The sequence below is a fragment of the Manihot esculenta genome, chromosome 14 (assembly GCF_001659605.2).
Source record: "Manihot esculenta cultivar AM560-2 chromosome 14, M.esculenta_v8, whole genome shotgun sequence".
NCBI classification, from domain to species: Eukaryota; Viridiplantae; Streptophyta; class Magnoliopsida; order Malpighiales; family Euphorbiaceae; genus Manihot; species Manihot esculenta.
This window is the reverse complement of record NC_035174.2, coordinates 7,547,913-7,575,692: the sequence shown is the minus strand read 5'-3', so window position 1 is coordinate 7,575,692 and position 27,780 is coordinate 7,547,913. Positions and strand designations below refer to the sequence as shown.

General features: G+C 33.9%; 4 protein-coding genes across 6 annotated transcripts; 1 reads left to right on the top strand and 3 right to left on the bottom strand.

The window, feature by feature from the left end:
• Positions 1 to 1,003: 1,003 nt before the first annotated feature.
• LOC110599687 (heat shock protein 90-5, chloroplastic) lies at positions 1,004 to 7,146 on the bottom strand. Its single transcript, XM_021736212.2, has 18 exons — positions 6,410 to 7,146; positions 6,152 to 6,225; positions 5,755 to 5,880; positions 5,563 to 5,656; positions 5,381 to 5,464; positions 5,103 to 5,246; positions 4,742 to 4,858; positions 4,448 to 4,495; positions 4,285 to 4,365; positions 3,986 to 4,090; positions 3,764 to 3,904; positions 3,292 to 3,462; positions 2,948 to 3,202; positions 2,358 to 2,460; positions 2,059 to 2,233; positions 1,844 to 1,949; positions 1,413 to 1,502; positions 1,004 to 1,322 (listed from the first exon to the last, which is right to left on the bottom strand). The coding sequence occupies exons 1-18, from the start codon at positions 6,683 to 6,685 to the stop codon at positions 1,110 to 1,112; spliced, it is 2,403 nt and encodes an 800-aa protein (XP_021591904.1). The 5' UTR covers positions 6,686 to 7,146; the 3' UTR covers positions 1,004 to 1,109.
• Positions 5,195 to 9,837, bottom strand: LOC110599689 (alpha/beta hydrolase domain-containing protein 17B). Of its 3 annotated transcripts, XR_006348495.1 has the most exons (8): positions 9,156 to 9,836; positions 9,027 to 9,063; positions 8,451 to 8,687; positions 8,317 to 8,364; positions 7,781 to 8,232; positions 7,588 to 7,683; positions 5,381 to 5,464; positions 5,195 to 5,246 (listed from the first exon to the last, which is right to left on the bottom strand). XR_006348495.1 is itself a non-coding variant. In XM_021736214.2 (7 exons), the coding sequence occupies exons 1-7, from the start codon at positions 9,455 to 9,457 to the stop codon at positions 7,611 to 7,613; spliced, it is 1,017 nt and encodes a 338-aa protein (XP_021591906.1). In that variant the 5' UTR covers positions 9,458 to 9,837; the 3' UTR covers positions 7,587 to 7,610. The 3 variants fall into 3 exon arrangements, 2 of the variants coding, with proteins under 2 accessions (XP_021591906.1, XP_021591905.1); XM_021736214.2 differs by lacking the exons at positions 5,195 to 5,246; positions 5,381 to 5,464 and having other exon boundaries at positions 7,587 to 7,683; positions 7,781 to 7,895; positions 8,028 to 8,232; positions 9,156 to 9,837; XM_021736213.2 differs by lacking the exons at positions 5,195 to 5,246; positions 5,381 to 5,464 and having other exon boundaries at positions 7,587 to 7,683.
• A 3,724-nt stretch (positions 9,838 to 13,561) lies between these two features.
• LOC110630834 lies at positions 13,562 to 14,428 on the top strand. Its single transcript, XM_021778435.2, has 3 exons — positions 13,562 to 13,814; positions 13,910 to 13,935; positions 14,019 to 14,428. The coding sequence occupies exons 1-3, from the start codon at positions 13,739 to 13,741 to the stop codon at positions 14,307 to 14,309; spliced, it is 393 nt and encodes a 130-aa protein (XP_021634127.1). The 5' UTR covers positions 13,562 to 13,738; the 3' UTR covers positions 14,310 to 14,428.
• A 3,667-nt stretch (positions 14,429 to 18,095) lies between these two features.
• On the bottom strand, positions 18,096 to 19,378 carry LOC110630630 (GDSL esterase/lipase At2g23540-like). Its single transcript, XM_043950661.1, has 2 exons — positions 19,155 to 19,378; positions 18,096 to 18,455 (listed from the first exon to the last, which is right to left on the bottom strand). Exons 1-2 carry the CDS (start codon positions 19,323 to 19,325, stop codon positions 18,111 to 18,113), a joined length of 516 nt encoding a protein of 171 aa, XP_043806596.1. The 5' UTR covers positions 19,326 to 19,378; the 3' UTR covers positions 18,096 to 18,110.
• Between the last annotated feature and the right edge of the window lie 8,402 nt (positions 19,379 to 27,780).

Here is a 27,780-nt window from a genome sequence, read left to right as displayed (position 1 = left end):
CAACACAATGAAGAGCACTAGCAAAATGCGCAACAGTGGACATGCTTACTCTTCCCTTTTCACCCTTTAAGTGGACAGTCTCATTTCAATTAATTTTATTTTTATTACTCCATACAACACATCTAGGAGACCTGTAATCAACTCCGGTAAGCTGTGATTAATAAAAAAAATTAAAAAATATTAAACTCTAAAACAAAATATAAAAAAAATTGAATGTTCTATCTAAATACTAAAATTAGTGTGTAAAAGAACCACAGTAATAAGGAAATGACCAGCGAAATTAGTTTGTTTTCTAATTAACATGAAGTTTCATTAGACCGTACAGCAATCAAACTCTGATTTTATTATCCACAAATTTTACATTGATTTTATTGAAAATAAAGAAAAATTATTTTATTTTAAAAATTGACTAAAATAATTATTTCATGAAGACATTAAATTATACTATTTATTTTTTAAAATTACAACTTAATTACATTTTTATAATTTATTTTACATATATACACAAAACAATATATTTTCTTTTATTATGTGATAAACAGTTTATATAGTCGAAGGTGTTCTATACAATTTTATAAAAAAAAAAATAAAAGGAAAATTCTGTATGGTTAATTGAATCATACTTAAGAGATCTATGATTATATTTATTCTCCGTTATAAATGAATAATTTTTTAAAATTCAATTCAATTAATCTTGTTTTTTATTGTTTGAAATTAAAGAGTTCAATTTTTTTAATTTAAAAAAAAAATAAAATCTTATGTAATTTTTGTAAAAATTTATTTTTTTTTTTTTAATTGAATCATGCAGACGAAGGAATAGGAAAAGCTCAATGTCATATTGAAACGTTATGATCTAAATGAACTGATGAACTTGTCAATATGAGATGTGAAAGAGAGAGATAGAGAGATTCAAATGAGACACAAATGAGGAGAGGGGGGATAGAGATATAGAAAATAGAAACGGAGAGAAAGCCGGGAGGGGGGAAGGAGAGACAAGAGAGAGTACACCATTAATCTGTTACTATTTATACTGCCAAAAACCGTAAATAACTTATTCTATCCACAGAGATCTTCGCTCTTCAATGCAAAAATTTCTAATATGCAAACATTTAATTGTTCCAGGGATCATTCTCTGCCCTCACTTCTGATGGTTCAACTACTTCTGGATCTGTAGCTTCATCAGCATTGGCCGTGGATTCTGCTTCTGCAGCATTATTGTCAACTGCCTCTGCCTCATCATCTTCAGATCTGCCCCATCTCCCGCCAAGTGCTATAGCCATCATCTCGTATATCTTATTACCCAACTCGGCTGGGCTGTCAGGCTGCAATACCACAGGAATAATATGAGCAGAGTGGAAACTATGCAGAATCATGTAAACTGGAAGATAAAAGGAATCCTCATTCATCCTCACCGAAAATCCACTAGAGATCAATGCTGTGTCGAATAGGAGATCAACAGCTCTCTTGGCATCACTGCTATCAGGTGAATTTTTGCACGCAGCCTGTTAAGTAGCAACCTCATTATAAATAAATAAAATAGAAAAGCCCATCTAGATTTAAACTTCCATTTTAACTCTTTGAGTGACAAAGAACAGTCCTTTGAATCTTTAATCCAGTATAAATTTTAGCCTCTGTATTCACAAAATATACCATTATCACAGCATTCTATTGTTTACTACTAAGTCATTTTTAGTTACAATTCAACCTCACTACTTTTTAGGGCTCTCCCACATCATGCTCTCCATTCATTAATTATTTACAAGGGATACAACTCAGACATAAAGAAATAATGCAAAATAGAATGGCTTCAGTTATATCAACTATCATGAGTAGAATGGCTTACATTCAAGTCTTTAATAATGGGATGATCTGGGTTAATCTCCAGTATTCTCCTTCCTCTCATGAACTCCAAGCTGGAAGTGTCCCCAAGAGCTTGTGCTTTCATCAACCTACCAAAAGGGAAAACACAAAAATATCGTCAACAAACATGTGCTTGAGATGGGTTTTTAGTTTTTACCCTGAGCAACATTTACAGAGAAGGGCTGGGGACCATCCCACCTTTCCATATTGGCTGACCAACCAAACTTCCCAGAGACAAGCACACAAGGTGATGAGCTTAGACGCTTTGAAACTTGGACTTTTGCAACCTTGTCACCAAGCTGCTGCTTTATCCAATCACAGAGGAGATTGAATTCCTGTTTAGTTTCTCTTTCTTTGACCTCATCCTCGTCACCTGATATAAACCCCAAATCATTAGCAAAGATGCAGCTCAGAGCTCGAGGAAGATAAGATCAACTAGAAGAGGGGGAAAATGAACTTGTGCTATCAAAAATGCAGAAGCAGTTGTAAATTCTAACCAAGTTCTAGATCTTCCTTGCTGATATCAACAAATTTCTTTTCTTTGTAGGTCTGCAGGTTCTGGATGGCAACTTCATCAATGGGCTCAATTAAATAAAGAACCTAAAAACAATTAAAGTTATCAAACCACATCAGGATCCAGGAAAGGAGAAGAGAAAAAGTGCACTTATCTCTGCCATACAGGTAGCCTTAGACATGCAAGTTTATAATGGGAAGGTATTCCAAAACAAACATCAATTACAAACCATCCCCAAGCAGCAACAGGCAAAAGGTAAAGGAAAATGGAAAACAGAAATCAGTTTCACTAAGATACATGAATATTAGTTTCATCAACTAGTCCATGGAGATTTGTCAGAGAAAAGTTACGAAGATGTTCAAACTACTTCAACAGAAATCTATTTCCTCACTGCTTCTATATATTTATCCCCTGTACACAAGCATGAGTAGTTGTATCACATTTAAACTCCTTTACCTTCTTCAGCTCAAATAAGAGAACATTTGACGCTACTGCCTTGCAGATGAACATGTATACACTCTATTGAAAACTATTCAAGTGTAAGTATTGCCAACATCAAGAAAATGCACATACCTCGATGCCTTTCTGAACCAATTTCTCCAAGAATGGAGCACTCTTGGCACTTTTCAAGCTGTCTGTTGCCAAGTAATAGATAGCCTTCTGCTTCTCCCCCATGTTCTCAACATACTCATCTAAGGTTATGAGTTCATCCTCACTTTTGGAGGTGTAAAACCGCAGCAAAGGAGTTATGCGCTTGTGATTACCAGTGTCTTCAATACATCCTAATTTGAGAAACCTACCAAAATTCTCCCAGAATTTCTTATAATCCTGAAATAAAGTTAAAATTATCCTGAGATTCTTAGCTTAACTTGGATCAAACAAGATAGTAAAGCAAACATGGATTAATTGCTACCAACCTCCTTATTTTCACTTTCAGAGAGCTCTTGAATCATGTCAAATGTTTTCCTAACGAGTCTCTTTCTCATAATTCTTACAATTCGACTCTCTTGAAGAATTTCTCGAGAGACATTAAGCGGAAGATCATCAGAGTCAACCACACCCTTCACAAAGCTTAGATATCGTGGAAACTGCCAGAAGATCACATTCAGTCTATTCCTTTGAGGAAATTACAACCTTATGCTGCTGTATATACAAAAATAATTATTGCATACTAGCAAACAAACTAAAACATCCAATGTGATTTGCTTTATAACAACATCCTGTTCATTTAAATCTCCATAATGCATTTATAGCAAAATAGTATTCTTCATTAGTGCCAAACGTCCACCCCACACATAAGAGCATATAGACAGATCTTTCCCCAATTAAACTTTTCTTTTACATTTTAGTCATGAACACATACCAACATTAAGTCATAGCAACACATACCAGCTCTCCATCAAAATCATCAGAGATAAACACCCGCTTCACATATAAGCGTATATTCTTAGTTTTTGGATTCACAACCTCCTCATTGTTAAGAGGTCCCATTCCAGGTATGTATAGAACACTCCTAAACTCCACCTCTCCCTGCAGATTTTTCGAAGTATGGTTCATAACTAACCCAATATGCAGTCAAGTCAACAAAGACGACCAAAAACATTTCAGTACCTCAGTAGTAAAATGTGTATATGCAATTGGGTCCAAAAATTCATTAAATGTTTTCTTGTAAAACTCATGGTACTCATCCTTTTCAACTTCCTTTGGACTCCGCATCTGCAAGATACCAAACAAAAATAGATAAAATTATGATGGTCAATGAAACCATATGCAAAGCACCCATTTATTAAATACGAAAGCAATAAAAAGGCATATAATTGTCCACCAGTTTTCTCTCTCTTCTCATGTGCACACAGAAACACATGCATAACTACAATTTGGCAAAATAAATTGTCAGTGCATGTACTCACCCATATTGGCTTTGTTTCGTTAGCCAACTCCCAATCCCAATACTTTTCAGTTTTAGTTTTCTTAGTCTTCTTCTTCTCATCCTGGCAACAGGTACATAAACTGACTTACAGACAGCCAGAATGGTTAGCCATAAGCAAACTCAGAACTGCTTTGCTAATTTACCTCTGGTTTTGCTTCTTCTCCTTCTTTTGGTTCTTCCTCCTCTTCCACCTGCCAAAATTTTGATTTAGCAAGAGGCAAAGAAGTCAACTAAAATAATCACCCTAAGAGAAGAAGTCGATTAAAATAATACACCCTAGGAGTAATATCCTCCCCCCCCCCTTTCTTTTCTTTAAAAGAACACTCAGAACATAATGCAGATTCAAGTCAAAGATACCATCTATCATATGTGTTAACCAATCCCTCCAATAACCTTTGAAGGTAGAAACGGATGACTTTTAATGTCAATGTTCTCACCTCAACAGTCCTTGATTTTTCTTGCCATGTATAGATGGGGAAAGAAACAAATTGTGAGTAGTTCTTCACCAAACCCTGAATTCTGGCTGGATCTGAGAATTCATATGTATCATCCTCCTACAATAGATCCATGTTAGATTAGACTCAAAAAAAAAATTACAATAATGAGCTTGTTCACAATAATGGGAAAGATGGATAAAGCAAAATATAAAACCGAAGAAAAAACAAGGGGATTACAAGAAGAAGAGCAACCATTGTTGTTGTCTATATGTGAATAACAAAATCACTTCCTTCTAAATGTATGCTGAACATATTTTTTTACATTTAAATTTATGCATAACATCCAAAAGAAATTCTGTACCCTTAAATAAAGTGTTATTTGTGTTCCCCGGCGCAGAAGCTTCTCAGGATCACTTTCTTCCTTAATCACATAAGAGCTACTGTCAGCTACTGCTTCCCAGACATATTGCTTATCTGACCTTGGGCTCTTTGTAGACACAACAACCTGATTGCAGACAATATACATGAACAGCCTTCTTCAGCACACTAAAATGAAAAACTATCCATTTTCTGAACCAAAAAGTTCAAACATGAGCAACACATTGCAGCATATCAATAAATTGCACACTCATATTGCACCTTCTCTGCCACAAGAAAAGCTGAATAGAAACCAACTCCAAATTGACCAATCAAACCATTGTCTGCCCCAAGATCTTTATTTTCCTGTAAGTGATAAGGGAGAAATTAATTATATGTACAGATTCAAAGAATTGCTAAGTGCTGGAATTCATTGTCTATGTCTTGAGGACAAAGAGACACACCTTCAGAACCTGAAGGAATTTCGAAGTACCACTCTGAGCAATAGTTCCAAGACAGTCAATGAGCTCTTCTTTTGTCATTCCAATGCCTGTGTCTCTGCAAGTTAAGAAGAATAAAGAAGAATACTGCAATCAACTTGCCAACTTTTTTTTTTCTTTGAAGCCAAAATGATTAAAAAGGAAATGGTGATATACGTTATGGTGATGGTCCCATTGTCTGGATCAGATTTTATACGAATCTCCAAGTCACCAGCATCTCCAAGCAAAGATGGCTCAGTCACACTTAAGAATCTCAATTTATCTAGAGCATCACTTGCATTGCTGGAGCAGGGGGGAAACAAGATCAACCAACAGATTCAGAAACGAGACTACCATTTGCTGGCATGCACACTTGCAAATTGAGGAAATTCAAGAGACAAAGGAAATAATACATAATAATCTTTCCAACAGGTCATTTGTTTCATGAGTTTTTATGTAAAAGTTTAATGTTGACAAACAATAATTTAATCTAACAACTCTTAGAATAAGAAGCTAGCAACTATAACATTCAATACTATACTTCAAGCTTGTGGCAATCAGAGAAGATGCTCACCTCACAAGCTCTCTAAGGAATACTTCCTTGTGGCTGTATAGACTGTGAACTATCAAATCCAACAGGCGACTAACCTGAAAAGATTAACCTTCTCAATCAGCTGTGCTTGGAAAATAGATTTGACTCCCAGTAGAACATAGCATAAAAAGGTTTAGCCTCCATCTTTTACTCGCAATAAATGAAAACCGAACTGACGATCAAGTTATATACAAAAGTCATCCAGATATTATTTATTTTGAAAAAGGGAAAAAGACCCACCTCAGCTTGATACTCGAATTTCTCGCCAGAAGTATCGGCGGCCTCTTTCTCTGCGACGGCCGCATCGCACCGGACAGCAATTCGATTATTTCGTTTCTCAAGTTTCCAATTTAGGCCAGTGCAAGAAAACCCCTTTTTGAGGCCGTTACTTTGTGGCAAAAAGGTACTTATAAGAGAAAAGGACTTGTTGTTAAGGTGTTTACGTGAAAAGGGAGTGGACGTGGGAAGAGAGACCAAAGCAGCGGCAGCTAAGCTTCTGCTTAGAACTGGAACCATTGAGCCCTAGATAGATAAGAGGGGTAGTTGCAGTGAGTTGATGCGAGAGATACCTTGGGCTAGCAATCAAGCAATATGCAGTGTGCGAAGAAAACTAAAAACCTCTAGGGGTTTAAGGAGAAGAGAAGAGGCTTCTAGAAAGATGATGAGTAAGGAATTGGTTTTTCACATTTTTGTTTAGAATTATAAGGCCTAGATTCCGCCATATCAGCATCAACGGTATCCTCTTCCATTTTCCATTTTACTAAATTAAAAAAAAAAACGATCTTTACGGCTCCCCAATTCTAGCGTTATGAAAGACGCAATGAGTTGCCAAAGAGTTCAATGTCGCCTCCTCAAAAAGCTCCTCTTTGTTGTTTATGTTTTTTCTTGGACTTTAATAAACCTTTTTGAAATATTTATCATAGGCTTAGATCTTCTACTCCACCTCTCCTTTTAATGAAATATTATTTTTGAAAAAAAAGTTACATTTCATCTTACCCAAAAAAAAAAAACTTATGTTTCTAGTAAAGCATAAATGAATTTTCTAGGCAATGTTATCTGCTAAAGCAATCTGAGCAAAAAAACGTCTAGATTGTATATTTTGGTGAAAATAAAAAAGAGTTTAGATTATATTAGCCAACTCCATGGCTCCACTGCGTGGCAGAGATACAAGCATTCTGCTAGAAGATCAAGTAATAGAACCAGGACAATTGAGACACAAGAACAAAAGACTTATGGTCAACTGGCAAATAAGTATTTTGAGGGATACACAAAAAATATTTAAAAAAAAAAAAAAAAAACTAGCTAGTTAACTTATTTGCTTGTGAGTGTATTACAAACTAATAGAAAAAGAGCAGCATTTCCACAAGATCCCAACCAATAAACCAAACAGAGAATCTAAACAGGATTTTACATCTCACTTTCAAGCACTAACTTTTCTATTTCAGGCCTCAGAAGCTGTCGGCTTCAAGCAATCAACATTGCACAATCCCACAGATCTAACCATGTCTCCCAACCTGTCATAACAAGTCAGTTAATGCCAACAAATCAGCGCATTATGTTCAAATGACTGATAGAAAACCAACAAAATGGGAAATTAATTAAAACACAGACCGATCGAAGCTGTTTCTTGCTTTTTCTGGCTGATCAGTGCTGTTTCTTGCTTTAGCTGAGCGATCTATGCTCTTTCTTGACTTCTCTCTTCTTTCAGTGCTTGCTCTTCCTTTATCTCTGCTGTCTGTGCTTAGCCTGGATTTTTCTCTCTGCCCAGTACTAGCCCTGGCCTTATCTCTCTGATCTGTGCTTGGCCTTGATGTTTCCTTATTGGAATCTGCAGTGTTCGAAGGCTGATCAGGCTGATCTGTGCTTTGTCCAGGTCCATTCCTGAGATGGGGAGGCATCTTTTCAATGGCAGATATGAACTTCCTGAGATGCCTTAAGTACTCTGGGTAGAGTTCCAAGTTGCAGTGGCTTCCTCCTTTAAGCCACAAGGGCTCATACTTCTCTTTGCAAAGCTCCCATAGCTGCTTACCATGGGAAAAATCCACAACTTCATCTTCTGTTCCCTGCACTCACCAGCAGAGCAATTACATTCACATACCAAACCAAGTGCAGAGAAGAAGAAAATGAAAATGGCAATTTTCACTCACATGAATTACCAGAACTGGACAATTCACTAGCGGAATCTTATCAATATTCTGTGACGAAACGACAAAAGAAAAGGTTAACAATGAATTGATGGAAGACAAATGAACTTCTCAAATTGACAATCCAGACAACAAACCTTGTAAATATCGAACCAGAATGTTTTCTTGACAGGATACATGACACGAAGGCCTGAGAGGATAGGACTGTGAAGAATCACAGCTCTTAATTGAGACAAACGAGTTGCTAATTCAAGAGTAGGTCCACTTCCTACTGATTGACCATACAATATAACATCTTCCTCCTTCACTCCATAAGTCTCTTCCAGGCACATATATGCAGCATCTATATCAGCGTATGTATCTTGTTCACTTGGCTAATTGGGTATCAATGCATCACACAGAATCAGCACTCTTTCTATTTACCATACAATTCACTGACTAAAATACGTATTAACATAGCAGATAAGTCAACAAACATGCTATCATGAACTAGAAAGCTCAAACTTTGCTGATAAGTTGTTAATAAGCTTGAGCCACGAAAACGGAGGAACATGGAAAAATCAAATTACTAACCAACAGGCCTAAATTTTATCTTAAGAATTCAAAACTAAGTCCCACTCTCCTTTGACCGTGTAATAATACTGGCCTAGCCCGTGTGCTTGAATAATCATAGATTTGTCCTATGCAAGTAGGGAAAAACAAACAGAATATACCTTTCCAGAAGACTGTCCATACCCAGAATAATCGTACCTGTAAAAAAAATACAGCATTGATCTTTACAAAATCAAATCAAGATTGTTTTTTTTTTCCATTAATGAACAGTAAGACATGAAGGAACTGACCCCATAAGATTAACATTAAGGTGCAGGCTAAGCTCAGTGAAGATATGATACATCTGACCAAGATCAGCAGCGTTGCCATGAGAGTATAGGACAGTTAATGAAGCTAATGGGTTCTTCACGTATATTGCAACAATCTCATTCCCTTTCTTTGTGGAAAGCTTCAGCACGTCCACGTCGTCTTTCTGTTGGACATCTGAGATCCTCAGTTTCCCAGTTGCTTCATCCACTGTTATTGTATAAGACGGTGGGTTTGGTGGGAAGAAGGCGAATTTCGCCGCCATTGATGATGTTGCCGTTCCCATGATTAACCCCAAAAGAGAGGTGGAACTTGGTGGTGTTTTTTGTATTCTAGGTAAGAATGGGTATGAGAAGACTGAAGTGCATGGTCAAGTTCTACTATATTTTTTGGAAAAAAAAAAAAAAAAAAAAGGGAGCGGCAGAGAGAGAGAGAGAGAGGAAGGATTTCGTAATTATGAAAAATGAGACAAACAGAACTATGTCGATGGGATTTCTAGATTTTGGGTTTTGGTGGGTTCTTGTTTGTTTCTTGAGAAAATTGAAGGAACTGAGGTTTTCTTTTGTTCACAGAGAGAGAGATTTAGGCCAGCAAAATGGCATTTCGTTAAGGAAAAAGAAAAAAGTTTTATTGCATTCCTTGAATACGAGAAGAAGATATCTTACAATTCTTTCCAAGAAAAGAAATATATGATTGATGATTCTATGGCAATTAGGTAATCTTAAGTTCCTTTTGAATTTGAATTTTCTTTCTTTGCTTTGATATTCGACTTTTCTTTTTTATTTTTTTTATATTTGATGAATAATTGAATATAAACATAATACTTATACATTATTAATAACGTTTGTTTTTTAATTTATCTTTGCAAAATTCATGATCATCAAAATTCTGCAATTTTTATTAGTACTTTCTAAATCTAGTGCAAATCAAATGATTTTATTCCGTTGCTATTTTTTTAATTTTATCGTTTCATGATTCAAAAATATCAAAATAAAAACTTCAGAAAGTGTTGATAATAATGGTAATATTAGATTTTCATTGATAACAGTAGACAAATCGAGAGATAATTAAAGATTTGATTATTAATAATTTGATAAAATTGTTATAATTTCGATCAATTGAATAAAATTATAAAATTGTATATATTAGATAAAATTGAAAATTAAAAAAATTAACTTTTTCACTGATCCTTTTTGGATATTATTTTTTAAAAAATAATTGAAATTACATGACTTTTGATTATAAAGCAAAAATTTAAATTAAATGACTTTTGATTCACCGTAACATAATTAACCTAATGAAACTTTATAAATTATTATTATATACACTTAAACCATAATTATAAGTCAATGGTAATAATAAAAAAGCAAGTAATTATTTATTTTTTATGATAAATGAGAATTATTATTAAAATTATAATATTAATAAAATATATTATTATATAATAAAAAAATAATTTTTTTATAATAATTTTTAATTATTATCAAGATGTTATTTTAGTATTATTAAGACAACAATTTTATATTTGTTGCTATTTAAATTTTAAAATGTATTAGCGATTATAAACGCACATTAATAGTTGTAATGCTACTAAGACATTTGTGATTTAAAAATTAAAATAATTTATAGAAAAATAAACATTATTGTTAAACGATAATTTAAGGAAAAAAAAGTTTATAACAATATTTTCTAAACTATAACTTATTAAATTTATTTTTTGATACGACATAATAATTGTTAAAATATGTCATGAGCTGTCGTTATGGAATGTGATCGTGTGGTAAAGTTTCATTAAAGTATAACACATAGTTACAGAAATCTCACTCCATAAAAAAAAAAATTCAAACGTCATAAATAGTTGGGATGATAGAAGACTCTTGCTCTCTTAAACCGATCGAGTATTTTTTAGTACAAAATTACTGTTAAGAGATATAATCTAGCATATTTTTATTACGACTATAATTTTGAAATTCAATCAGTACCCATCGAATTTTTAAAAGATTTGATAAATGATTTTAATTTTTACTGTATAAAAGTAAAATATATACAAAAGTTTAAAAAATATAGTTTTACATTTATTCTAAACTCAAAATTTCCATTATATTCGCCATTTTCTAATAAATTGTTGATTTGAGTATGAAAATTGCTATCCATAAACAGTTTATTTTTCTTCATATCAATTTTTAAATTATTTTTAATATTTTTTTACTGTATTATTTAGAAAATATTTTTTGAAAAATAGTTTCTCTTGTAATATAAAATGGTAAAAGCATGATTCTAATATGTGATGTAAAAAGGAAAAAAAATAATCTTCGCGATTCATATGATATAAAATTGGCTCTCTAATATTTTCGTGAATTTTATAATATGAGAAAAGTGATAGATTGTTGTTCTGGTTGCAATAATGGGTTTGAGCACGAGGATTGTGATTTTGGACATTGTTGAGAGATAGAAAGAGAGAAAGAGATGGGAAATATTTTATATCAAGCATTGTAGATTTTTTTTTTGAATTAATAGTTAATTAGTAGACTAGACATTTAATAATAAATTTTTTAGAAATGGGTGATTTTATTCAATATGATAATTTTTTTTTAAAATAGAGATTGGTGATTGAAAGAGTAGAATATGAAATCTCTCAAATTTACTCAGATACACTTATTACCATATTAAGTCTGCGAATGCATTCAATACGGTAATATTAAAATCTTAATGAATATGTTTATCAAAAAGAAAAATTATTACAATATGTAAAACAATTATATATTATATGTAGAATGTGACTCTGTCACGAGAGTTGTTTTGAAGTGTGATGGAGAGAATATATTAGAGAGAAGAAGGGGATTTTATTTGTGGGAGCAAAAGTGGAAGAATGATGAAGGGGTGGGACTAAAAAGACTTAAAATATTTCAAAGTAAATTAAGTGGGTGGGACTAGTTTACAAGCAAGAGAGGGAACATTTCATGATTACATATAAGTACATTCTTTTTTTTTTTTTTTTACTTTGAAATTGTGGTTCTTATTATTTCCTTTAATTCCTTCCCAAATTAATACCCTATAAAATTAAATAATTTTGCTAAATTTTTCTCTTAACATTTTAACCCTTATTTTATAACATTATAATAAAATATATTAATTTTTACGTATAATTAATTTCGATTCAATTGAAATTCAGTATAATTTTATAATGAGACTATTTTGATTAGAAACGTTAGATAATATGAAAAGGGATTTATTAGAATGGAGGGAAGGGGTTAGATTTGAAAAGAAAAAGGGAGCCAAGGCAAGACGTTAAAAAGTGTAAATTTGGATTTGCTTTAGCTTTTAATGAAATGTGTGATTAGTGAGTTTGTAAAATTGGTGATTAAGAAGTGCGCGGGCCCCACATAAACATAAATAAAAAAAGTGGGGTCCTTGAGGAGTTTGGTGCCACGTTATGGAGCCCAAGCGTGCATTGCAGCGGAAGCATCTGCAACTGCAAACACTATCAACAACCTTCAGGCCATCCGACAACTCATTCAATTCAATCTCTGTCTACACAAAAATCCTTTTACAGAGTTTATATAAACTCAATATATAAACTTAATTTTAAAAATTAATTATTTTATAACCTAAATTAAATTTTTTTTAAAAATGACATTGACCATAAAAGTTTGGGCCAACTGGGTTCGGAGCCAGATGATTGGTTGCATGTTGAAAATGGATTGACCAGCCACGAAAAGCTGCAACCAAGCCCAGTCCATTAGAAACCAAACATCATTTCTCACGGAATGAATATCTATGGACATGGAAATTAGTCAAAATGTGAATGTGAGTTGAACTGGCAAGGATCCTGGAGAATCTTAGTTCATGTCCTAAAGATTATGATTCAAAGAATATACATATAGGAATTAGATTGTGATAATCTGCAGTCGCAGTCCCCCCATTGGCGAGCTAGCTCAGGTAATCTTTCCCTTCCTTCCGTTTCCTCTTAACTTGTGAAATTTTCTTAAGCATGCAACGCAAGCGGTGCTTGAGCTATTGGGCAAATGTGGGCAGAAAATGCTGTGGCACGATTTCCCATTGAAGGAAAGATGTCTGTAGATGGAGACACGATCTTCAAGGGGCTAGCAATGAGTGCTTCACTGAATTTCTAACTTCTAGTTTCTAAACAAATGCTGGAGAACTTTTCTTTCATATGCGTTTTATGTACTGAGTTCAGATCTGTAGTATAATATACATATATATGTTATGAAGCAAAGCATAGAATTCAAGTTCAAGCCATGTGGGGATCGCAATAGAATAGAGAAACAAAGCAAAATAATCCTGTTTTTACATTATCGTTGAATGAATGACGGTAGACAGGCGCAAAACACACGTACCTTACATTCCACGTTACTGTAATTTTATCATCTCTCGAGGGTTCACGCAAATTTCTCCTATTCTTTTTGCCTGACTTCAACATGGGAAAATCGAATGCTAGGACCATTGTTCTTAACTACCTAGCTTTGACTTAATATACTCTCTATAAATCTCTGACTGTCTGCTTTCATTTATTTCACTTTTCTGCTGTCTGAATCTGAACAGGGAAATGGCTGCTGCGTCAGCGAGGACGTTTATATGTATTTTTCTAGTTGTTATGTTCATTTCTGCAAGTTCCCAGGAAGGTGAGAATGAAAATTCATATGCAAGATCTCTTCCATAGTTTCCATTTATTTTTTCTTGTGTAGCATTTCTTCTGATTTTTCTTTATCTGCATTAGATGTTGCTGATGTTTGGACCGAGAAGGTAACTAATTTAATTGTTTCCATTTTTTTTTGAAGAAATCTTTCTGTTCACTGTTTGTTGCTGATTGATTTCTTGTTATTTAGGAGAGGGTATTGTACGGTACCAAAAATGAAATTGGTGGAAGGAAAATGGTTCCCAGCAAAGTTACAGTCAAGAGGGTAGAAATTGAAGGCAATGAAACACTTCCAGAGAGCTTAAAAACATGGAGCACTGAAAATCATGCAGTGGCTGAAAAATCAGGCAACAATGAGAAGAAGAAGAAGAAAAATGGTGCTGTGAATGGAGGAAGTAAGGGAAGCTTTATTGAGGCTGGTTTTGTAGATTTAAACGCTGATTACCATCCTCCTAGGAATCACCCTCCTAAAAACAACTGAGGAACCTTTAATGGTGATTCTTTTATATTGAATAGTGAAATTTCGATTATTCACTATAAATTAATTTAATGTATTTTTAGTATTGATTTTTTTTACTAAATTTCACCACAAAAATTTTAATTTATTGTAGTGATATTTATAAAGTTGTTTATATATTTTCGAAAAGAATATATATAACTTATAAAGTCCTGTAGATATAATTTTTTTTTTTTATCAAAAGTGATATTTATAAAGTTATTTATGTATTTTCAAAAAGAATGTATATAACTTATTTTATTTAAAAATAACTAGCAGAATTCCTTACGAAGGATAAAATAATTATATATTTTAAAGTAATGAATGACATTTTAATTAATTATAAAAACTAACTAATTAATTTTATAAAAATTCAGAAACCGTATAATAATTTTTCCAAAAATAAATTGCTCTGCAGTTGAAAACTGAAACTATCTACTTAACAAAAATTGTTACAGCCAACTTCAACAGACCGAGTCTTACCTAATTCTCTACCTTTTCATTTAAAAAACATATTCATATAATTTTTTAAAAATCAATCAGAAAAGTTCAATAGTTACAGGTACCCATAGGCTTCATTTGCAATAAATTATATGACAAAAGAATTTTCAGTTCTCAAAATAACCACATTATTTTTTTATGATTACTTCAAAATTTTAATTTTCAAGGAAGGAATTCACATTACAGATTTTAATGGACGATTTAATTATTTAAGAATAGCTTAATTATACAGTTAAAAATTAATTAAAAAGGGTGAAACTAAATCATCGAAGATTTTAAGTTGCAAATCCTAATTTAAATTGAAAATTAATTCCGGCTTATAACAACCTTTGTTAATAATACCTAATGCTGGTTAATTATTTTAACTAACAAAATTTTACCTACCTTGATTTTTATTCAACCGAATAAACTAACTAAACTATACACTTATTTTTTTTTATTTTTTAAATAATACTGTACTCAAAATTATAACAATTTAATTGAACTCCAACTTTTTAGTTTAAGAATCCTACTAATTTTAATACAATAAATAAATAAATAAATAATATAACATATAAAAAGTTTTTGTAACAAATAAATAAATTTGAAAAAATATTCACTATTAATTACTACTGATATCCACATTACCAATGAATTAATTTAGATTATTAATTTTATTTTTAAAAAAATTCCATTATTAATTAGCAAAGTATTTACCCGTTGTTAAACTTTAAAAATATATCAATAATTTTTTAAAAAAAAAATTATAATTAATTTACCTGCAAATTTAAAAATTTCTTGGTAAATTTACAGTTTAATTTAACCTATATTTATTCAACTTCAATCTATAACTCCACTTTAATTTATTTTAATAAAATTACTTAATTTTTTTTATTTTATTTCAAAAAAGCCATTTCAACCTAGTATTGAAGGTCTCAAACTTTTCAGTCCCTCTTATATTAAAATACTTGAATTTTAAAGAGTAAGATTTTTTTAAAAAAAAAAATGATTTAGTTGCACAGTTTATTTGATGATGTAAGTAAAAAAAAAAAAAATCCTTTATTTCAATATTTAAAATTATTATTTTATTTAAAAAAATATTGCCACTAATATAATATGAAAAAAAATTTTTCCAATATTAATTATTCAGCGTTTTAAATATAAGTATCATTAAAATATTTTTTTATCACATTATGGGAAGTATTTCATTTCTTATTATTAAAATAATTAAATTTTTTTACCAATAAAATGACAAAAAATTAAATTAAAAATAATTTTTCTTCAATGTCAAATTTGCATCGTAACACCATTCAAATTAATTTCCTAAAAAACTTCAAATTAATAATAACAAATAGAAGGTAAAAATAATTAAATTAATAAATAATTTTAATAAATTTTATTTAAAATATAATAATTTTATTTAACGGTACGTAAAAATAATTTTTCTTCAATGACAGCTCTTGCTCATCTTAGTAACGGTTAACGTTAATTTTTTATTTAACTAACAAATTAAATAGATTTGGATAAATTAACATGTGATTCAAATTTAAATTTTTTCAAATTAAAATTAAAATAAAAAATAAAAGTAAAAATATAAGAATAAAGGATAATATAACAATTTTTTTTTAAAATAAAATTTAAATCGAATGATTTTATTGAAATAAAATTAAAATAAATTTTAAAATTAAGTGATTATCAATAAAATAATTTTTTTTATAAATAGCTCCAATTAAATTGCGAACTCGATACTTTTGGACTTTTTAAAATGATTTCATATCATTAAACTAAACTCATTATTAAATTTTCTCATTTACTTTTCCTTTTTTTTTTAACCTTTGTTTTCTTATTTTCATTTTTTCCTTTTATTTCTCTTACTGATTTCCCTTTATCCATTTTTTCCTTGGCTTCGATTTTTGAGACAACTCAGGTGTAAAATATCATAATTATAGTGTATTATATAATACCTACAAAATAAATTATATGATATATTAAGGTACATAATATTAATTAACATATAATTTATAAATAAGAATTAATGTGCATATTTTTATTATTAATTTTTTTGCCTTAGCTTTTTAATAATTTTTTGTACATTTATATTTACAAATTAAAATAGAAAAAATATTAAATTTTGAAAATAAAAAATTTAAAAATTTAAAACATAATCAATAATAAAAAATATTTTTCATATCTTTAATACATCTTATTTTTATTATTTTAACTATAATTATATTATTTTTTTTAGTATAATTCATAGTATTAAAATTCAAACTCGAAAACTTTGATTCTGAAAATAATTTTAATATTAATGAAATAACACCTATTAATTAGTAATTATCTATAACTTTTATTTATTTATTTTTATTATTTTAAAATTATTATTTATTTTTTTATTAGACTATACTAATGTATAAATTTATTATTATAATTATATTTAATTTAATTTAATTTTAAAAAAATAATTAAAAAATTAATAAAAGAAATTATATTTTTTCAATGTGTAAAAATGTAAAGGGAATAAAAATTATGAGATAAATAGGATATATTTTTAATTATTAATTGATAATAATTAATATTTATATTAAATAAAATTCACAAAAAATTCTTTTTCACACTATTATTTTTTTAATAAAAAAGTAGAAATATGAAAACTCGAATCCATATCATCAGATTAAGCTTTTTTCATACTATTATAATTCATTAGAAGGCCTTTTCAATATGCTAATGTTTAACCTAAAATCTATATAAATTTATAATTATATAAATATTATAAAATTGAATCACATCATATAACTCGGCAAGTGGCAGCGTCATGAATACCAAAAAAATTATTATTAAAAATAAATATATTAAATTTTAATGACAAAGAAAATCCAAAATATAAAGCTAATGACTAATAATATTATAATCCTCTTACAATATCTTGAAAGTTGAGGAAAAATGTATTCTAAAAGTTTAAGGTATGTTCTTTAAATTTAAAATATTTTTAAATATTTTCCCAATTGTAATATTTTTAAATCGCATGCATACATCCATCTTAGGCTTTAATTCCATCACAGAGAAATTCCGGAAAGAAGTGAGACAGATTTAAATTAATTACATGAAGAAGCTAATAACCAAAAGATGCTTAGGCTAATGCAAGCTGCATAATATTCAGAGGAATGCATATTGACGTCTCGTTGAAGCAACGCCTTGCATGGATCATATTAGCACCCCCACTTGTATGGAATGCATCAAAGAACAGATACTTGTCTCTCTCCGGACATAGATCCTGGTTTGGAATCCAGCAAGTGCTATTTATATTTGTTATCCCTGTAATACAAGAGAAAGAAAAGAAGAGACTTTACCACCATAGAAAAATCCAAAAAAATCACAATGAACACAAGGCAGATTATTACCGTATGTTTCGTGGCTTTCTTTCATATCTTGGAAAAGCCGGAAGTTATCCGAGTGGGTGAATAAAGAACCAGGAAGTTGGGATTGCAAGCATAGCAGCTTTGTTGATAATTCCACATTGTAGAGGTTCACAACCTTGTTGATGAATTCAACACATTCTCCCTCATGTTGAGTTGAGTTGATCATTCCAGGGGTGCATCCTACGGGTCCAATGCCATTCAACAAAAATTTCCTGGCGCCTAACTCATACAGTATCTGCCAAGAGACAAAATATTCTTTAAACTGCAAGTAATTGGGAAGGAAACGTGCACAATTGCACATGCATGAACTTCAACTACTCAAGGAGTAAATTGATTCTATTATACAAGTAGCAGAACGTGTGTGCTTTGCGTATGCATGTAATCGTGCATACTTATTGGGTAAAAGTGTTCGAGGATTTCAAGTTATATCCATCCCATCAAACAGCAGATTCACATTCTTTCCTACTGCTCCATACCAACATTGTTTCTGTAATACTATTTTAAGACATTCTAGGCAAAAGAACTTTTGCATCTAACACCAAGAACTTTCATGTCCTAGTTGAGAACACTGCATATTCTTATATGGATGCAAGTATCAATGTCATCTATGGCATGATCAAACATCTAAAAGGACACCCTAAATTATTCATTTAATCAGTGCTGTGATCTATTACTATCCAAAGTGACACTGGAAAAGAAACTGAAAGATGAGAATGGAAAACATATTTCAAATAACTACATCACCACAATTTCCTTCCTGAAATTCATAAAAAAATTTTGAAATAAATAAAAGGATCAGTATCAGAAGCCTGCAAGATAAGACAAGCAAACCATAAACTCATTTAAGACACGGAGGTACAGTTACATTTTATTACTATTCAAGATGATCCATTGAAAGAGCTGCATTGAGAAGGGTTACAGAAAAAGAGAAAACCTGCAAGCGTTTGGCAAGCTCATTTATAAGGAATTTGGCAAACTCATCTGGTGAGAAAAGCTTGCTTATATCACTTGAATTCTTAAAATAATTCAGGAAGTAGTCATTAGGACCAATTGAGATGAAGAAGATCGACTTGGACAGATGCATTTCAAGGTTCTCCCTTAGCATATCATTGTTTGTGGTACTTTTGAAAAGATCTATTTGCTTGTCTAATGTCAAGCAGTATCCCTGAAAAAATTCCCAAATAAGTAAACCAACATGAATTCCTGAATACCATTAGGTCATTAACACGGATTTTTTTTATATATAAGCCAGGTGATAAATTTGCTAATCATGACCTCCATGCTTCATCTCTACTTATTATGTAGACCAGACCTCTTCCAGTGAATCAAACATTTCTTTTCCTCTTATTAATGAATAAAAGAAGGCATGAAACGGCTTCTCCTCCCATATAAGAATCTTATTTGAATTGCTGAGACATAACTACAGGAAAAAAAAACACTCTACGCTAGCTTTCATCATCCCATATTATCTACACTTTCTCAATCTTACTCTTCTCTCTGCAATCCCTTGTTTACCTTTAGGTTCTGCCATCTTCATTCTTTAAAAATTCATTAATTTTTTTTTCTTTTTAATTTTTCTACTGAAATGCAAAATTGAAAATTTCTTACCTCAGAAGATCCAGTTTCTGGCAGAATACCACAAGAAGAGGAACCATAATTCAATCCAGTTGTTATCTTACTCCTCTCCGTCTCTGAAAGATTCATATAAGCTAGGGGAAAAGGTAAACCAAGAAGCGTAGCTGCAACAAAAGCATACTCCATATATCAAGAAATGATCAAATGCAGTTACTTCCTTGAGTTGTATATGAAGAAAAGGGTCTTACCAACACAATCTGCAATTGTCATGCCATTGGTGAAACGGCCAGTTGGTGTATTATTAAAATCAATACCATAAGGCAGAAAATTAGCTTTAGCCCTTGTTGGGAGATTATTGTTGTTTCCAGGGTCTACAGTGGAATCACCAAAGACATATAAGGCTGGTGCAAGCCATGTATGTGCAGCACTAATGTAAAAAAGCTGAAGAGAAAATATAGAAAGGATAAAGCGTAACATCAGAACTTTTCCCATTGGGCTTAGCATCAATGGCCACCAAGAAATGACAAACACAAGAAACAACTGAGTATCATGGGATCATATAGGGCTTGAAACTGTTGCTACAACTGGCTCTGAATTCAGAATTCAAGTATCCAACAATAATCATTAACTGCGTTGTTGAGCAGTAGTGAGATTAAGATCAATCAGTGAGTTTGTTTTCCAAATTTATCCAACACATTAAGTTCCTAATTTCTTGTTTAGGACAGTAGAAATAATGCATATGGTCTGTCAGGCCTACAAAGGTATTACTAAGTGTAGGATAGGAAAGATGTTCATATGTGCACTCATTCAATTGAAATTCTGATTGAGATGGAAAGAGAAATAATAAAAAAGTTACTTTGGATGTCTATTGGGCATATAGTAAATCAGTAATATGAAAAAATTGAAAGCGTTTGACAACCATGGTAGGCCATTCTAAACCTAGGGGTGACAATTTTTCTGTTATAACTGAATAACCAAACTGATATAATTAGGTTATTTTGGTAAGGGTATGTTTAGCTCAGTTTTTATTAGTGATTCCAAAAATATTCTATTTTTGGTTATCAGTTTGGTTACCTTTAAATTGATAACTGCACTAACCAAATTTCTATTAAAATATATTAATTATAATTTTATTAGTAATATTTATTCATAATTATTATTTTCATTGTTTTATTAATAATATTTAATTATAAATCAATTTTTTTACTTTTATAAAATAAAATTATCACAGATATATTATAATTGATAATATAAAATATACATTCTTCCCTCTGTCTTATAATTTTTTTCTATCTTTCATTTTTTTGTTATCTCAAAATTATTGTCCACCTTTCTTTTTTAATTATAGTAACATATAATTAATAATTATAATTCTAGTTAATTTTGTCTTATTTTCAATATGACCGTCGGACTTCCTACATCTGAGAACTAACTCTGAAAAAAAACGATGCCCAAGGCGGGCTTCCCAAAGTTTGCATTACTATATAATTAATGCTTTCTTTTTCTTAAAATAATTCAATGTGTTAATTCAAAGTAAGTTAAAAGTGAAAATAAATGTATAATTAATTAACACAATCTTCAAACACCTTATTCCAACAAAATTGAAGTTTGGGCAAATAACTATGAACTCCCACTATTTTAACAAAATTAGTTATTTAATATTTATTTTTTAAAAAAAAAATATGTATTTATAAAATAAAATATTTTATCTGTTATATAATTTTTATTTTTTTTATTTTATATATATATTAAAAAAATAATTTTTTATAAAATTTTTAATTATGTCTATTTTAAAAATATTAATTTTTATTAAATATTAAAAGATGTTTTAAATATTTATTGTTATTTTAAAAATAAAATAAAATTAAATATAATTATAATAATTAATTTATATATTAAATAAAAAAATAAATAATAATTTTGAGATAATTAAAAAACGCGTAAAAAAATTATTTTTTTAAAATCTTTTGTAAAGAGATTGATTTAAATTGAAGTCAATAATATGTGTATTATATATATATATTTATAAATAAATATATAATATTTTTATAAAATAGTTATTTTATGCAGAATTAGTGGTGAGGAAAATTGCAATTATATATATATTTTTATAAAATAGTTATTTTATGCAGAATTATATATATATTTATAAATAAATCATATTTTTATAAAATATATATTTTTTTATAAATAGCTCCAATTAAATTGCATACTAGATACTTTTCGACTTTTTAAAATGATTTCATATCATTAAACTAAACTCATTATTAAATTTTCTCATTTACTTTTTGATGACCGCTGAATTTTTTCACCCCGACCTGAGATCAGGTCCACGATACCAGCCTCTTATCTAGAGGCCCTCAAGCCTCATATACGCATCAAGTCCGGTCCACTCAGTCTGGAGACCGGACTCCCATCGATCTCCTCAATCAGGCCGGCCTAACTCTTTAGGCCCGATGAACAAATCCTCTCTGGGTTCAGCCCATATCATATCTTCCGGTTCAGCCCGGAATCAGGAAGGAGACCTACCCACCCTTCACGAGGGACCATCCGCATGCGCACCTGGAGAGAATCAGAGGCCGTTACGCATGGGACAGAGATTTGATTTCCTCGTACATCCATATCAACGCGGCAGGGACAGGTGGCCCAGTGATATACATTCTGTTACACGTCACTAGCGGACAAAAGAATACATATAAAAGGAAAAATACTCCCCTCTAGGTCTAAACTTTTTCCAGTTTTACAGAACTCTTGTAAAATCCTATTTTCTGGATCTCAGATCATCAAGTGGCGCCGTCTGTGGGAACGAAGGAGATCTTTTCATCACCGGAGTTCCACTCTCACAATACCCACTGAGATCCACAATGGCTAATAACAATGAAAACAACAATCTTAACACTCCAAACGACCTGAGCTCTGCCCAAGAGGGGCAGCAGTTCTCTTTTTTCAGTCCTACAACTCCAAACGATCAACCACCTATCCCTTTCAACCCCTCGCCAAGCCCGGCGGGGAATGTATCCGCCGATGCCTTGTCCAACCAGGACCTCCAATGTAATACCCGGCTAGACGCCGACATCGAAATTCTGACTTTCCGGCGGAATCTCCGTTGGAATCTGGAATTTGAGGATGTCGGAGGTTCCTAGAAGGGTAAGAGAAAGGTTTTCTAAAATGTTTTTTTTTTAGTGTTTTATGGTTTTAAAGTGAAAGGAAATTGGGTTTTGAAAAGGAAAAGACCAAGGGGACAGTTGCCAGGTTCGGCCGCCGAAGGTGAAGTTCGGCCGCCGAACATTGCATGGTTTTGCATGCAGCTTTGGCCGCCGAAGGAGAGGCGGTTGGCTACCTATAAAAGCCCTTTGACCGGAAATGGAGGGTGTTTGAGCTCTGTGTTTTTTGTCAAAGGTAGGTTTTGTTTCCCTTGGGATGTTTTCATGAGATTTCTTCAAATCTTGCATGTTTTAATGTGGTTGAACTTGGTTTTTAGAGTTTTTGAGCAAAGAAGGCAAAAGTTGTGAACTTGGAGACTTTGGATCGTTTTCCACCACATCTCCGAATTAGGACCATCGATCCTCTCGTTCTTCAAGAGGTAAGCATGGATCTTCACCTCCCCATATGTTTTAAGCATGTTTTAAAGAGTTTAAGAGAGTTTTATGGGATGGTTTTTAGTAGATCCATAAGTTGAGCTTATGTTGATCATATGTGTTTTGATGTTGTTTGTGGGGTTTGACCTGGTTGTTAGGCCCCTATATGCTTGGTATATGGTTTGTATAAGTTGTTGAGAGTTAGTATGCATGATTTGGGTGTTGTTTGTTGTTGTTGGAGGCTGGAAGCATGAGTTTGGAACAGGTTCTTCCTGTCTGAGAAACTCAAGTTCGGCCACCGAAGCAAGGTTCGGCCGCCGAACCCCTTAGGGAGGCTGTTTTAGCCGCCTAACCTTGCCCCCGAAAGTTGGGACTTTCGTCTCTGGAGGGGAGGTTCGGCCGCCGAACATGCCGCCGAAGGTGGTGACTTTCGGCTTTGGAAGGTCTTTCAGCCCCGAACCTCGCCCCCGAAAGTTTAGACTTTCGGATCTGAAGGGACTTTCGGCCGCCGAAGGTGTCATCGAAAGTGCCCGAGTTTCGTCTCTGGAGAGGGTGTTCGGCCGCCGAACCTGCCGCCGAAAGTGCCCTGTCCAGCATTCCTTTGCATGATTTCTATGATTGTTCTAGGATGTTTTAGATGGTTGTTGGGGAGTTGTTTATGAGTTGTTTAGAGTGTGTTTGGCACCTCATTCAAGTTCACTTGTGTAGGATCGGACCCGAGGGACCGAGGAGGCCATCAGTGTTAGCTGTTGCAGAGTCAGTCCAGCGTCTGCCAGAGGTGAGTGGAACTAAACTTAATCTTTTTAATTGAGAAAATCAAATGCCTAAAGCATGTTTATGCATCATGATTATATGTAATAGGTTGATTGCACTAGTGTCACGAATATGATGCATTGCATTATTTACTGTGGATGTGGATGGACCAAGGCGACCTCAATATCTGTTATGTTTAGGTAAGTCCTGTGTGAGCTCCTTTGGGGGCCGGGCACTAAAATATGTAATGAAAGACCTGTGTGAGCTCCTTAGGGGGGCCGGGCACCGACAGAGGGAGTTTTGAGGTCATGTCCAATCCGTGATGTGAAATGTTTGTGCTGTGGCGCATTTCATGAAAGCATATAATTAATGAACTGTTTTATTGTTCTACTCATTGGGCTAGTATAGCTCACCCCCTCCATCACCCCTCAGTTTTGCAGGGCCGGAGTTAGCTATGGGAAGTCAGAGTTCAGCAGTGTACAGAAAGAGTAAAGAGTTTTGTAATAGCATAGTGTGGACATGTAATATATTAGTACTAGAGATGTTTTAGTATTGTTTTAGTCTTGTACAGAGGATAGTATTGTGCTTGACCCATATACTTTGTAAATCCCTTTTTGTATACATGGTTTGCTTATGTAAATGGGTTTTTATGTGTATGAGAATCTAGGCTTAACATAGTGTGAGTTTTAACCCGTCTAGAGCAAGCTCTAGTAAGGGGTTCTGTAGCACAGAGATAGTGCATGCACAGGTTGAGCCTTGGTATAGAGAAAAGTTTTTATATTTTTACAGAAAATGTATGATCATGTATGGGATTTTACAGGTATTCAGAGAGTATAGCAGGCTTGCTACGGGTCCCGGTGACCTTATGTCAATCTGGATCCTAGCGCCGGTAGCGGTCCGATTTCCGGGTCGTTACATCCAAACCTTCGCTCTTCAGCTACAAAACACCGCCCACTGGCTGGGGCAGATAATGCAACAACGGGGCCTTAGCACCCCAATACAGGTGTTGCCGGTGGTGAAAGAACCCTGGACCAACGAACCTCAGCCTACCTTCAACCATCTCCGAACGGTCAGCCAAGAAACCGGAGACGGGGCGAGAAGAGCCGGAGAAGAGGAAGAGCCGGAAGCTCGAATTCATGGAAGGAAGGTGAGGGAACTGATAGAGAACGATGAAGTTGATAGCTATTCTGCTAGAACCACCAGAAGAGCAGGGAGCGAAACATGGGAGGAGGAAGGTCACACGGAGAAAAAGCTCAGGCAAGAAGGAGAGAGCGTAGACCAAAAGCTGCAGAGGATGAGAGAGCAACTTTTGGCTGAGTTAGGGGCGGAGGACCCCAGCCAAACTCTTCTGCCTACCTCTTCACCCTTCTCAAGGTGGGTGCAGCAGGAGACCGTCCCGAAAAAATTTATGATGCCACCTATGGCGGCGTACGACGGAGCTGGAAACCCCCGGGAACACGTCTTGAATTACAAAACTTTCATGGAGCTGCAGACTTTGTCAGATGCCTTGATGTGCAAGGTATTCCCGATGACGCTCTCGGGGCCAGCACGGACATGGTTCAACAGCCTGGAGGCCGGAAGTATCAATAGCTTTGGAGATCTGGCCATTCGTTTCATCAGCCGGTTTATCGCCGGGGTGCCCGCGGATAGGAAAACGAGCTACCTGGAGACGATCAGGCAGAAGAGAGACGAATCGCTTAGGGAGTACGTCGCCCGTTTCAATACGGAGGCCTTACAGATTCCCGAGCTCGATGAGGGAAGAGCGGTGGAAGCCATGCAGAAGGGAACGACCTCGGCTGAGTTCTTTGGCTCATTAAGCAGGAAGCCTCCGACCTCGTTGGCAGAGCTGATGAAGCGGGCTGAAAAATACATAAGGCAGGACGATGCCTTGGTAACTAGCAGATTTGCTAAGGGAGCGGCTGATAAGGGGAAAGCTCTGGAAGAAAGAAGGCCAGAAAGGCAAGAGAAGAAGCAAGGCAGAAGGCCTGAGCCCTACCGACAGCCTTGGGAGCGAAGGGACCAAAAATCCCTCCTTCCTCGGGTCTCAGAATAGAATCCACTCCCTCGGTGGGTTCCAGAGAAGCCAACCCCACTCAACACCTCCAGAGCCGAAGTGCTCATGGCCTTCCAAGACAAAGAGTTCCTACAATGGCCCAGGCCTATGAGAACTGGAGCAGATCAGCGAAATCCTGATAAATACTGTCAGTATCATCGCACGCACGGTCACGACACCAATAACTGCTTCCAGTTGATTGCTGAGATCGAGAGGCTGATAAAGCGGGGACACCTCAAGAACTTTATAAAAAAATCGCAAGAACAAAGGACTCAGCCTAACCCAGCAGCGCAAACACTCAGGGGAATGGGAGCAGGGCCATTGAATGATGGGCCTAGTAGGACCATCAACATGCTCGTTGGAGGAACAGAAGGGTGAATGAACTGGAGAAGCATAAGAGGTACTTTCCTTAGAATATTTGTAAAAAGAAATCTTTGTACTATGAAAACAGGAATGAATGGAATAACACCACCTTATAACAATGCAATGATTATCTCTATTATTGTGAGTATGAACTCTCTCAGAAAAAGAAAAGAACAGATATCAAAACACCAAACTGAGACATAGAGACCTCAGGGAGGTGGAAGACCAGGATCCCCAAGATCTCCTGGCATCAGAAAACCTCACTGAGACATAGAGACCTCAGAGGGTACAAGACCGGGATCCCCGACATCTCCCGGCACAAACACCAAACTGAGACATAGAGACCTCAGGGGGTACAAGACCGGGATCCCCAAGATCTCCCGGCACCAACACCAAACTGAGACATAGAGACCTCAGGGAGGTGGAAGACCAGGATCCCTAAGATCTCCTGGCATCAGAAAACCTCACTAAGACATAGAGACCTCAGGGGGTACAAGACCGGGATCCCCAAGATCTCCCGGCACCAACACCAAGCTGAGACATAGAGACCTCAGGGAGGTGGAAGACCAGGATCCCGTCAGATCTCCTGGAGCAAAAACGACCAGGATCCCGTCAGATCTCCTGGAGTAAAAACGACCGGCGGGATCTCCAAGATCTCTCCGAAGCAAAAACGACAAGGATCCCTGAAACACAGCCTGAATAAGGCTCGTCAAGAAAACAAGAAATTAAGTATTGACTTCACAGTGAGGAAGACAAAATTCCGAACTCCTGAGCTCGTCACACAGATAGCACAAAAGTTGTAACGCAAAAGCCTAAGCAAAGAGCAAAAATCCAAGCTCCTTAATCCGCTGAAGGGACGAACTCATGACAAAAGCAAGAGACCCTGCCCACAGCTCGGATTAACTCACAGTAAACAAATACTTAGCAAAAATGGCCCTGGGAGTGGAAAACGACAAAAGGACAAGCTCCCTATCCTAGTGGAGCACACAACTCAGACTACCCTAATCGCCAAAAGGTTACATCCAGATGGATAAGATGTCCGAGTTCATAGCATTGACAAGGTCATGGGCCAAAAATAGAAATGCCCTCATAAGAATAAGAAAAACTTACAAGTCAGAAGCTTAATCAGACTCTGAGCTCTTAGCCCGGATCAGTCCGACTAGCAAAATCTTAGTAGAGTCGGCTTGGACCATCAATTAAGTAAAATTGACAAAGCCAGAAGACAGTCTAAGTGAAAA